The sequence below is a fragment of the Hakea prostrata genome, chromosome 8 (genome assembly GCF_041222555.1).
Source record: "Hakea prostrata isolate BN-2017 chromosome 8, UWA_Hpros_2, whole genome shotgun sequence".
Taxonomy (NCBI): Eukaryota; Viridiplantae; Streptophyta; class Magnoliopsida; order Proteales; family Proteaceae; genus Hakea; species Hakea prostrata.
Window position 1 is genome coordinate 5,664,143 of NC_142607.1, and position 13,210 is coordinate 5,677,352.

The 13,210-nt window shown below is 38.4% G+C and overlaps 1 protein-coding gene and 1 pseudogene across 1 annotated transcript; both read right to left on the bottom strand.

Annotated features, from left to right (window-relative positions):
- Window positions 1-392: 392 nt before the first annotated feature.
- Window positions 393-2,649, bottom strand: LOC149006476 (glucan endo-1,3-beta-glucosidase 1 pseudogene; annotated as a pseudogene).
- A 2,179-nt stretch (window positions 2,650-4,828) lies between these two features.
- On the bottom strand, window positions 4,829-8,267 carry LOC149006477 (putative polyamine transporter At3g13620). Its single transcript, XM_089165940.1, has 3 exons — window positions 8,190-8,267; window positions 7,538-7,820; window positions 4,829-6,296 (listed from the first exon to the last, which is right to left on the bottom strand). Exons 2-3 carry the CDS (start codon window positions 7,730-7,732, stop codon window positions 5,034-5,036), a joined length of 1,458 nt encoding a protein of 485 aa, XP_089022066.1. The 5' UTR covers window positions 7,733-7,820; window positions 8,190-8,267; the 3' UTR covers window positions 4,829-5,033.
- Between the last annotated feature and the right edge of the window lie 4,943 nt (window positions 8,268-13,210).

The following is a 13,210-nucleotide window of genomic DNA, read 5'->3' on the forward strand; positions in this document are numbered from 1 at the left end:
AGAGATTGGATCTATTTTCCGGCCAGCCCTTCTTGCAGATCCTAGATATAAGATCAGGAAAGTTCGTGAAGGTGAAGATGACACCAAATGATTTTCTTCTCCCTCTGGCATTAATGATCTGCGTTACCCATTTAGAATTGGGTCCAAAATGGAGTTTTCTTAGTCAAACCGGATCACAGTTTCATTTAAAACTGTGCTTTCTAATCTGAACCATTTATTAAGAATATGCCATGTGTCAACTTGACTTTGAAATTATCATTTTGCTTATGATGTAAAGGGGGAAGGGAAATATATTTTTATTTTATTTTATAAAATTTCATTTAATTTTTTCAAATTTACAAAAGTACTCCCTGCCAAATTTCTTGATCCTTGAAGCAATGATCAAAATACTTTTACACCACAGTCATGGCATCCAGTACGCTAGTGTAATGAACCAAGTATTTGGGTCGACCATCTCTTTCGCCGGCGTCAAGGGTTTGAATAAGGAACTGTCAAGAGGCTCCACCCCTTCGTTCTCCATGAATTCATAGTAATGATACAAATTCATCATCAAAGGAGAACCAGTTCTCAACAAGAACTGAAGTAGATGCAGGATAACCGAGTTAAATGATTGGTTGAAGAAATCCTGAGATGGGGGAAATGGGTCGAGTATAATGGAAGTGGAATGGGGAGTTGAAATCTTCATCTTGTTGTGTAGGTTTGAAGCCACCACAACACTGTATAGAGACTAACTCGCCAGAACAAGAAGGGGAGCAGAGGATTGGATGATGGTTAAGACCTGGTCGCCGACGGCAACACCAATGATTAAGGTTTCTAGGTAGAATGCTATAACGTTGCGATTGATCTAGGCAGTGGTAGTGGTGTTTGATGAGCCAATTGCAAGCAATTGGTTATTGGGTACCCCAACAACAATGTGGAGCTTGGTACGAGCTAGGGCTTTGAGAATATCAGTGTCAGGATCGTAGAGGTGAACATGAGTGATCTTCTCTAACTAAAGAAATAAAACAAGTCTGCCGAAGATAAGAGATTAGAGACGTCGGTTCCGATATTTAACCCCACAAAAGGCTCTTCATATGCTTCTTGCTTCTTCAACTCTGCAACTAATCCTGTTCGCTGCTGCAATGAAGCACAAGTGAAATGGGAAAACTATTTTGACCAAAAAATGAAATGGGAAAAATATGAAAGCTTAACAAAACAAGTAGTTCTGGTCAAGGTTTAAAGTATCGGTATCGAGTATCGAGTATCGTATCAGTCAAGTGATTTTAAGAGACGTATCGTCTTGTATTGAGTATTGTATCGCTCTAGCTAATGTATTTTAGTGTAATTAATCCATGGAGAGACGTATCGAAATGCATCGTATTAGTTGGGTCAAATATGGATATATATCGGCTAGTATCGTATGGTATCATGGGATACTTTAAACCTTGGTACTGGTCAGTGGGATTCTTTTAATTTACCTATTATTGTGGAAATACTGGCCAGAACTAGAAGTATCAAGCCAAGGAGAACTGGGTTAAACTTAGAATCCACCATTAGAGTATTTAATAAAGAGAGGAAACAAGTAGCCTAGTTCTTCATTTGCTTCCTCTGTTCTATTGGTAGAACCTTGCATTGTCTTGGAAAATTTCGTTTTCTTTCTTCACTGAAGTTCCTCTTCCAAGTTCAAACATGAAAGAAATCATGAAACTCGAGACACACACATAGGACCGACAACGTTAAGGAATTTTAGATCATTGTTTCAAGAATCAAGAAGCTGGCAGGGAGTTCTTTTGTAAATTTGAAAAAATTAAATGAAGTTTTGTACAATCAAAAAAATTATATATCCTTTAACCATTTTAAAGTTAAAGTTAATAGAAGACTAACATTGGAGTTTCCGTAATATTTCAAGTTCACCAAATTTGGACAAATTGGAATATTGGCCGCTTAAGTGGGCAAACAAGAGTTTGGGCCCAACTTAAGTGGAAAAAAAAAAACTCAACAAAATACAATCACAAAAACATTAACCATGTCACTCTACGATGAACAAAAGATGAAGAAGATATGTATAGTTCTTCTACCAAAAAAAGCTCAAGTTTTTCTAAGCTTGATTAGGTTCTACTTAATTAATGTGTATTACTGCACAATGTACGGTCGAGATTGAAACTAGGGTCTAGATTTCACTCTTAACCATTGGTTTTACAAGAATAGAAAACAACTTTTGCGAACGAACAGTCGAGATTGAAATCTCAACCCTTATTTCAATCTTGACCTTATGATGCGTGATACTACGAATTCATCTGCAGCACCCAAGCAATTAATTTCCATTTAAGAGTTGTGCTTTAAAAGAGGGAGGGAGAACCTAAAATATACGCTACCCAAGAAGGAGTAAGGATCATTTATTGACAAATAGAAGACTATACTCTCATCACATCCTTTTATTATACATTTGGAAAAGGGGCGCACTCCTAAGCATTGACAAGATAGATTAGCAATATGAATCTCTCCTTCCTAGGGGTGCAAGTTTGGCCCTGACGGCCCTGACCCGCCCTAAGCCCGCCCTGAGCCCGAATAGGGCTTGGGCTAAAGATTTTGGCCCTAAGGGCGGGTTAGGGCCAAATATTCGCCCGAACAGGGCCAAAGGCGGGCCGGGATTACCCGCGCCCCACCCATCCCGGCGCCTAATTTTGGCCCGACCCGGCCCTGATTTTGGCCCTGATCTTGGCCTTGACCCAAGCCCTGATTTTGGCCCTGATCTTGGCCCTGACCCAGGCCCTGATCCTAGCCCTGATTTTGGCCCTGATCTTGGCCCTGATCCTCGCCCTGATTTGAGTCTAAAGACTCTGGACCCTCCACCCACATGGAGAGGAATTAATTGTAATACATATGGGTGGATACTTGACACGTGTCAAATTTTAGAAACATGATCATGTTTTGTAGAAAATTAATAAAAATAAATTATAACGTCATTACCAATGTAATAAGCATCTATTTGATTTTGGCCCGATCCCGACCTTAATTTTGGCTCTAATCTTAATATTAATTTGACGATGATCATGTCTCGAGTACTAGATTTTACCGATCTCATAGTAACATTGATATGAATCGATTGACATTTAGTCACGATCATATTAGACTAATAATTCACATATATTAAGGTAAATCCAACAAAGTCATTTTAGTCAATAAAATATTGATGTGACTAAGGCGAGATAATATATTATAAATAATAAAAACTATACATAAGGAAAATATCTAACAAATCTATACCTCAACTCTCATCATGAATATCTAACAAATCTACTGATATTCAAAAAATATTAAAAACATATAGCTATGGTAACTAAAACATCACAACTATGAAAAAAAATAAATACTAAATTATCGCGATTTACGTAACAAGGTGAATATGAAGTAGAATAAAGATATCAAATTGAAAGTGGAAGAAAACATACCTACCTACGGCAAGTTCTGACGAAGATAAAACAATCATATCCGAAAACAGCAAGACAAAAGAGTGGTGACACTCTATAAACGACCAAAATGCAAAAAACAACCCCACACAGAATAAAACCCAGAAAAACCAAAGAAAAAATAGAATAAAAGAGAGAGAGAAACAGGAAAGACAAAGGAAAGGAATGAAGGACCATGTCAGAAGTAGAAATAATGAGAATGAGATAAACCCCGAGCACAATAATAACAAACACGAATAGCAAATTAAAAAACCCAGAAAGGACTCACTCAAAATCTAAATGGGAAAATAGAAAACAAGAATATAAGGGAAGTGACATCACAAAGAACGAGGGAAAAGAAAAACAAAAAAAACACCACACAGAAACGACCAAAGAAGGCCAAAAAGCAGGGACAAGGAAGGGGCCAAAGGGGGCAAGGGGGAGGAAGGAAGGGAGGAACGGGAGGGCAAAGGCCGGAAGGCCAACGGGGAGGGACAAGCCAACGGCGGGACGGGCCAACGGCGGGCAACGGCGAGAGGGGGCCAAAGGGCCGGGACGGCAAAGGCAACGGCAACGGCCAACCCACCCGACGCCAAAGGGCCAAAGGGCGGAAGGGGGCGCCGAGGGCAGGGCCGGGGACAAAACAGCCCAAAGGACCGGCGGGAATGGGCAAATTACCATATAGGGGGGTTGGGTTAGGGCCCAGCCGTTGAGCCCTACTCCTTCCTAAGTGTATGTCTAAAAGGTATAAGAAGTGCACAATCCTCAACCTAGGTAGAAGATCCCAACTCCTACTACAACTTTATTTTAACTCTTCTAAGTTCAGAGATTACCAAACTGAGTCGAGCCAACATACTCATCCTTATTATCCCTAATGTTCAATGCAAACTTGAGTCCTACAATTCGTTGAACACTTTAATGGGCTTTTCAAGGTAAGCGTTTTAAAAGTCCAGCCCATTTTGGCCAGAAAAAGGGTCCAGCCCATGCTAAACTATCCATTCCAAGTCAAGAGCCAAAGAATCAGCACTCACAACACTGACCACATGGCAACTTCCCATGGGTTGGAACTAGGCCCCTTTGGAGCCTTATTGTTTCGACCTCCCAAATATTATCTCCTTCCACTGAGTAAATGCTTTAAACTAAAAATGTCGATCTCGTCAAATGCAGGGTTGGCTGACTGTAAAGATCCATGCTTCTCAGTGGAGAAGTTATGGGTTCGACCCTTGCGGATATCCAAACCAAGGTTTAAAGTATTCCACAATACCATATGATACTAGTCGATACGTATCTTTATTTGACCCAATCGATACGATACATCTCGATACGTCTCTCTATTAAATTACACTAAAATACATTAACCAGAGCGACACAATATCCGATACCGATACTTTAAACCTTGATCCAAACTATATTAAATAATATCATGATTTGGATAATTTTTTCTTTCTTTGCCACTTTACAACATGGATAAGATTTATTGATATAGAAGTGAACAGACTCCAAAAAGAGTTGTCACCAACCACACTCAGCGAAAGCAACAACACCTTAGGAGGAAAAGACATGTACTCACTAAACCCTTTCTGGAGGTAAATAATAAGGCATCTACTAGCAAACAATAGTACTGTTTGGGTCACACCGATCTCTGAGGCTGATATGCTTGGGCAGCAAACTCTCTCTCTGCATCTGCTCAGCTCCATCATCACCTTCAACATTGCTGAATTCAAGCCACCTCTTTGACTTGCAAAAATTCATGAGAAAATAACCAACAACCCCAGCAAGGGTCAGTGAAGCACTCACCACATACACAATTTGATTCACAATTGCCATGGCATACATCAAAATCCCAGTTGAAACCAAACACATCACAACTGAACCTACCATTCCTCCTGGCACCTTAAATGGCCTCTTCAACAAAGGGTACTTCCATCTAAGCCAGATTAAAGAAGAGAACTCCAATAACATCCCTAGACCATACAAGAAATTCGCCACTGATATTATATTTGTGAATCCCATGAAAGAAACTGTGTATGTCATGAGGGTTGATACTAGGATCCCAAGCCATGGAGTATCAAACCATTTGGATCTCCACATGAAACATCTGGGCAAGAAACCTGTATCAGCCATGCCCAGAAGCTGGAAAGAGCTTGTGCTCAATTGGGCATCGAAGACACCAATTGCAGACACTACCACACCAACTTCAACCCAGATTTTTAGCCAATCACCTACTATCATTCCTGCAGCTTCTGCTAAGAACCCATCTTCCCAACTCTCTTGGTTCAATTCAAGTGACCCTATTGTGGACATAAGAGTGATCACATAGGCCAAACAAGTCAGGATTCCAGCATAAAGAAGTGCTTTTGGGAAGGTCTTTTGGGGTTTATCAACTTCACCAGCCAAAGTACTCACATTATCCCAATAATTCAAGTTCCAGAAGAGAGTGTTGAAATAAAGATTCCAATTCTTCTTCATCCCTGGCTGACCCAGGCTCATCCAACGATGGGGTTCAATTTGGGGTATGGAAGCCAGAGCCATTACCAGGAATGGCAAGAGAGAGATTGTACCTAGAGCAACTGAACCATAGCTGAAAATTGTTACACTACTGTAGTTAAGGAAAGACAAGGTGAAGGTGGCAGAAGTGATGGCAAGAAATCTAGGAAGGCCTGCAGAGAAAACTGGGAAGAGGATTTTCAAGTAATCAATGCAAAGGAGAGGGTAGGAAGCATTGTTGATGACTCCACTAGAGAATTTCCATGAACCCATGAGGAAACCCCAGAAGGGGCCAAAGGCATGAGAAGCCCATATGATATAACCACCATTACCGGGGAAGGTGGTGGCGAGCTCTGCAGTGAGAAGGGCTTGCGGGATACTGTTAGGTACCTGAATGAGGCTACTTAACAAGGTGGAATAACTCAAGAAGAAAAAAGGGACTTTGAATAAAAGTTGAATAAGAAACAATACATTCTACCAGCAGTAGGTGATTCCTACGGCTACCCAAGAGCAATGGCTCTCACATAAACTTCTCTATATCTCAAAAACATGTCTCTTCTACTCTTCCTTCCCCCTATTTATAGCAATTACGTTCCTACAATATTAATTAACAGAATCATCCCAATTCGAATAGGATTCTTCAAAAGTAACCTGAATTCGAATAGGACTCTTCAAAAGTAACCTGAATGTAATATGACTCTTCAATCAAATCTTAAAAAGTAACCTAAATACAATAGGACTCTTCGAATCTTCCAATCGTTTCCTTCCCTAGAATTTAGGGATTTACTTTCCCTGTCGAGTGTAGACTTGTGATACTAGGGACCTATCAATCGCCCTCCAACAGCTTCACCTTGTCCTCAAGGTGAAAATCGAAAATCTCCTGGGGTTTAATGGAGTGGGCTGACCCAAGGGGGTTTCTTTGGGGGTCTAGCGGCCCGGTCTTTGTGTTGGGTTTGTTTGGGCCTTAAGTTTGAGACGAAACATATCTGATTAAGGCCCAAATAACACAATCTTTGGCTCATAGGGATTGGATCAAACCGACGAACCGGTTTGAGGTGAACCGAACCAACCCCAAAACCCTAATACTCCATCGTCTTCTTCCTTGCGAATAGAATTTTCGGCCGCTTGCAACTGCGTGATTGTACCGGCCTCTTTCTATGCTTCTTCACTTCGCATCTCGATTTTATAGCGAATATTGCTCCTCCACGGGTTTGGTAGGTATCTTCACTCAATCCTATCTTCATCTTTTTGCTCCATGTTTGGTGATGCTTGACTTCCGTAGCGACTTCATCCTTCATTGATACTTCTCAACCCGGTTGTTGTCCTCAAAAAACAAAAAAAGCAAGAAAACCAAAACCCCAACCAAAAGAAAAAAAAACAAAAAAAAGAAAAAAAGGACGAAAGACAACAAGAAAACAAAAAAAAAGGGAAAAAAAAAAAAAAAAACATAAAGACAAGGAAGGAAAACAAAAGATGAAGAAAGACCCAAGAAAGGTTTCAAAAGTAACGATTAATGGCAAAAGAACGAGTATAGATTAATTAATTAAAAGAACAAAAAAGGCGATTCAACGCCTAGAATTGGGTTTACTGTGAGTGTAGACTTGTGTTGGGCTTCGGATACTCCAGATGAAAGGGAAGATAAGGAAGCCAAGGATGGCAAAGAAGGGACCTGTAGCTTTCACGGCTAATTCTTCTCCAGAAGGGCCTCCAGAAGCTTGGAAATGAATCAGAAAGATGAGAGGCAGGAGGGTCAGCTTCTTTTGGTTGTTGTGCTTGATGGTTTCTTTTGGTTTCTCCAGATTCTGGGGGTTTTCCATTGTGAGCTGCTACTCACCACTTGTCACTAATCTGGATCAACTTTATTTGCAGTAGTGGAATTTGGCCACTGCTGCCATCAGATAGGATCTGCCACGTAGTCAAAAATAAATTAGACGATTGTAAAAGAAAATACGGTTATATATAATTATAAAAGTATAAAAATTTATTTTTACATTTAAAAGTTTAAAATTTTTTAAATTTATAAAATCAAGTCCCAACTCCTCAAATTCCCAAACTTTCTATGCCATTTGTAGACTTTCTATCAGCTAATGGGCTCTGAATCAGTCTGCGAACAAGAACCGATTCAAATTCAGAGCTCATTAGCTGATAGAAACATATTAAATCAACCTTTTGAAACTAATTTTTGCTAGAGGTTTACCTTTCAAATGGTGAAACTAGTTTCTGGAGAGCAATAATTTGGCCTCCTAATTTCTCTTAACGAACTTGAAAATATACCTGAAATTTCAGTTTCTCAAATTGAAACTATTTCTAAACTTCCTCAGCTTCCATAGATCCGTGTTTCAGATCTTCGACAGCTTCCATAGATCCGTGTTTCAGATCTTCGACTAATGATGGTGAGACTCTGTTCGAGAAACATAACCTGATTACTCCAGAAAACCATGCACGGTTGATTGGAGCGGAGGAGCATAGACGGATTGGGTTGGTAGAGAAGGGACTTAATTTTGTAAATTTCAAAAATTTTAAACCTTTAGATGTAAAAATAAAAATTTTAAGTTACGAAATCCTAACCATTGGCAACCGCCAAAAATAAAAATCTCATTGTGAGTTGCTCGTCATCACTCACCACTAACCTTTTTCTTTTAGATTTTAAATAATCTTAGATAATATTCAAGTTTTTTTTTTTCTATGTGCCACACCTGCAAAGATAACGAAATTGCTTGGGTCATGCACATTAAATGCTCATGACTGTCAAGCTGATATTTCGGATTGTCAAATCTGAAAATCTTGGTCGAAATTGAATCTCAATCTTTGAATTTCAATGGTTGAGATCAAAATTTCGATCTAACGTCCCATGGTGTTTGGTTTGACAGTCAATGCGCAGGACCTAAGCAAAGTCCCAAAGACAAATGACCGTAGTGACTGAAGTGAAGAGAGAGAGACTTTGATTGAAAAAACCCATGGCCTGCCATTCTCTTCTCAATCCCTCTCAAGTGCTTTATTTTAAAACTTCCATGATAGGAAATGAGAAGGAAGCTTCATTGGTGACCTACCATTCTCTTTCAAAAATATTATCCTTTTCTCTCTCTTCCCCAAGACGGGCCACAAATAATTGATAGACTTCCAAATTCCAAATCACATTTGTCATACTTATTTATCAGGTCTGGTGACAATTGAATGGCTTGGTTCAATTTTTTATTTGAGTTGATTTTGATAGTTTATATATAGATATTTCAGGATAAAATAGAAATAGAATTGAATGTTTTTAATTTTGAGTAAATTATTAATTTAAGATAAAAATTCTAAAATTCATTCACATTGAAACCTGACTGTTCCATGCTTTTTAGCAAAATGAATGTTGCCGGGAGGAAAATTCAATGAATATATGCTTGATAAATCATTCGATAACAAAGAAAAATTGGGATGCAACAATACATTGTAAATGGTTCCGAAAAAAATTTGTTAAATAGTTCAAACTGAATAAAGCCGTTTAAATTCGATAATAAATCAGTTGTTGATTACCATCTCATCGCCTTTTTATCATTTATGTGGTAAATTCATGTTGTGGTGAAAAATGTATTCTTAGCTCTTTGGTTTGCTATTGATCCGGTCTTGGTTCTTGAGACCAAAGCACAAGTGAACGTGGGCGCCTCTAAGGACGGGAAACCACTTTCAATGATTAAGTTAGTTTTTGTAGGAAAACTAGAGACTCTGTCTTGAGGAATAAATGCTCAAGGGGATCAAAAAGAGAATATTCTTCACTAGTAAATGCAGGAGAGTAATTGCTAGAAAACTCAGGTTAGCTTGGCCTTTACCTGTATGCCCATCGGTTACTTATGCAACAAATCCATATCTAAAATGGCGGTTGATTCATCGTGGCCCTACAATCAAGGTGACTCGAATGGAGGGTGGAGATGGCTTCTTAATGTGATTAACACAGCTGGTTGATATGTATAATTTCCAAGACAGCTGGTGATCCCACATGCAAATCAAAGGATCAGCGTTAAGGTGATCTTGATATGACATTGCTCATTGATTGAGGGGACAAAATGGACGTACGTAGTACTCAAGGCAGGCTTGGAGCGAATGAGAAGCTTCCGGTCTATCTAAGCACATTTAATGAAACTCAATGCATTCAATGATTAATTAAATGTTGAGGTTTGACGTTTGAGCAAGGATGCGCCGAATCTCCCGCCAATGCTATTTCGGCCTAAAAGTTATAAGACGACAGCCGCGTGTCATTGAGATATGTGATTCCTGGTTTCTCAGCTGACATCTACTCCGAGAAGCGTCATGACTAAGACCTATCAGTGGGCTTTTCTTATACCAAGTTTGGGCGCTTGGTTTGGCTCAAGCGGTTTGCTTCAGTTCAAGGGGGATCCGGAATGTATATAACAATTCGTTGTTCAAATATAGAAGTTATAGATGCGGTAATTTTGAAAGAAATAAAAAAGTTGGAATTAAAGGTTTTAGTTTTTTCAAAATCTTGATTCTAGCCCCACCCTTAAAAAAGAAAAGAAAAAGAGGAACTTCTATTTAGAGAACAAAACCATGAGTACATTTAGAGAATAAGATCATGAGTACAGCCCGTTCCTGATTTATCATACAATACGATCGAGTTGAGATATGCAGGTAGGTGGGTGGTATATAAGAAGAAACACTTCTTGATTTAAGGTTGCTTACTTAGCCAGAGCATTTGCAGCAAAGTTAGCTTCTCTAGGTACATGCATAAACTTAATTCCATCAAATTGCCTTGCTAAATGTGAGAATATTAACAAGAAATACCTTCTACCACCGGGGGTGGTGGTTTAGTGGTCCCAAGCTCACTCCCAAGTGGTTTGGTAAACCTTATATTCTAGGTTCGAATTCCCTCTGCTCTGTTTCTTGCATTGGACAGTTGTGTGCTCTTTGACTTGGGCATGAGTCATACCGGTTTCTGTGGACTATACTAGGCCTCCGGTGGGACTCCGCTGACGGGGCCAGTGCTTGTGCTGGTAGTGCACAGGGCTAATGCTTGCATAGGTCACACTTGATAAAAAGTCCGAACATTGCGTAGCGGGGGGGCGCTAGGTCGCCGCCACTGCATCCGAGTTGTGCTGTAAAATCTTGAGTAGCCCTTGATTGTCACTTTTGGCTTCAATCTGTTGCACCTGAAAGTCCTTTTTGCCCATAGTGGTGCTTGTCTCATGGCAAGTGCTACGACCATCAACACATCTTGAGAGTTAGACCCTCTATCAAAGCAAACCAATCGATTATCTTGATGATTCTTTTGTTGTGGGTCCTCCTTATAAGAGTAGACATTGAATTTGAATAACAAATTTGGTGTCTCTCTCAGAGCCTCCTTTGTTGACAAAGATGGGAGAAATATATGATAAAAGAGAATTTTCTTCTCTCCTCATTTCTTTATTAATTGACAAAAAGACAAAAATAATTAATGAGAGAAATAATTTTTCTCTCTTAATCGCCTCCCTCACCATCCTCCCCATCTATTTATAGATAGATGGGGGTTTGCCTAAAGAATGGGCAAGGAAGTGACAGAACTCATCAACTATAGGGTTTTGAGGATTGAGTGAGGTGTTTTCTGTGTTGGAATAGTAGATTTGAAATTATTCAAAAGTGTGAGTTGAGAAAGGATGTACAGGGGTATCCACTTTTGGATATAGAGTTTGATTTAATTATAAATTTAAACATTATACAAGCGTTAGGTATTTTTACTTTCTCATTATGAAAAATCTCACTATGCTTGTAGATGTAAGCAAAGCTGAACCATGTATATTGTTGTGTTTGTATATATTTTGGATCATTTATTTGTTATCTTTCACGTGGGTCTCGCACAAATACTATCCACGTGGGCCCCACACATGCATTATTCACCACACTATTCACAAATACCTTTTTTGTATTTTTTTTGTTCTCCGTCAATCTTTTACATATGTGGAAAAAGAGTGAATCGTCTATTAGTATTTTTTGCTAACATTCTTGCCAATCCCCCCATAGCCTGATAACAGCTTATCTTTGAAGAATGATCCATCCACACTAAGTTCAACTACATGGGTGTCTGGTAGTCCCCATTTGATCAAAGCATTGTTATTAGGTTTGGCATGTACCTGCTGTGAGGTGCTCATGTGTTGTTGTATGCCTTGCCATATTATAATTTACGTATTAAATTGTATCTTGTCACTTACATATTATTTCTATATCACCTTCATAACAAAACCATATTGTATTGTTTAATATCGTATTCATATCATTTTTCTACTAAAATCATACTTATTACATATAAATGTAAATATAAAATTGATATAGTATAATTTTTGTTTTGGGTACCAATTTTCTATACTATACCAGACTGACATCTTTTTTGGTGAAACCGATTGACGTCTCCTAAATTTAAACACTAATAGTGTAAACAAAACTTATAACAGTGAAAAAATAAGCAATGGGTAGATCCCAACACTGAACTCTTTTTTTTTTTTTTTTTGTTTTTTTTTGGGTAATAATTCAAAAGTAAATTCAATTATACTATCATATTATTATTATTTTACAGGAAAACCTCAATTCAATTGTGGTATGTTTACCAAAATATCCTAATTTATTATTAGCAGTTACTTCTTCAACTAACACCTTTACAAATAGTCACTTCCTTTATTTTTCTTCTATAAATATTATTCCTAATAATTTTCAACAAGAAAAAAAAAAATTACATGTCACTCACTATTTTTAAAGTGAAACTAGTGACCATCCACTATTGTCTCTAAAATTACATAGCACTCATATGCATAATTACAAGTTATTCACAGTTAAATTATACTATTAAATGGATAATAAAATTACCTAAATACCTTTACTTTTATTTAAGTCATTTGAATTTCAAATTATCCAAATGCCATATGGGCAGAAAATGACAATAATGCCCCTTGTTTAATACCTTCCAATATCCAACTGGGTGAAAGATAAGGAAGAATCTGTTCACCCATTTTCCCCAATTGAGAGATCTAATCAAGATTATCGAAACTGTGGTCATCCCACCCACCATCTTTGTTAGAACTAATTTCAAGGATTTTGGAACTAGGATCCATGATAACTATAAAAAGCAAGAAAAGGTCTGCAAGATACTGAAGCTCCTTTCTTGTGTTCTCAACATAACCCAAAATAATGGGTTACCTTGGCATGCCCAAAAGCTCACTAGGGCTTTGGACTATAAGGAAACAATAATTTCAAACGGTATCTTCTTAGTGCTTGCGTTTTAGAGACAATAGAGAAACATACGAACAAAACAAAAAGGGAAATGGAAAGTG

Bases quoted from the DNA above. Each gene is read 5' to 3' on its own strand.
- LOC149006477 (XM_089165940.1), bottom strand. From the start codon at position 7,732: ATGGAAAACCCCCAGAATCTGGAGAAACCAAAAGAAACCATCAAGCAC. The intron at 6,297-7,537 runs AGTATCCGAAGC...CAGGTACCTAAC, and splicing joins TTATCTTCCCTTTCATCTGG to AGTATCCCGCAAGCCCTTCT.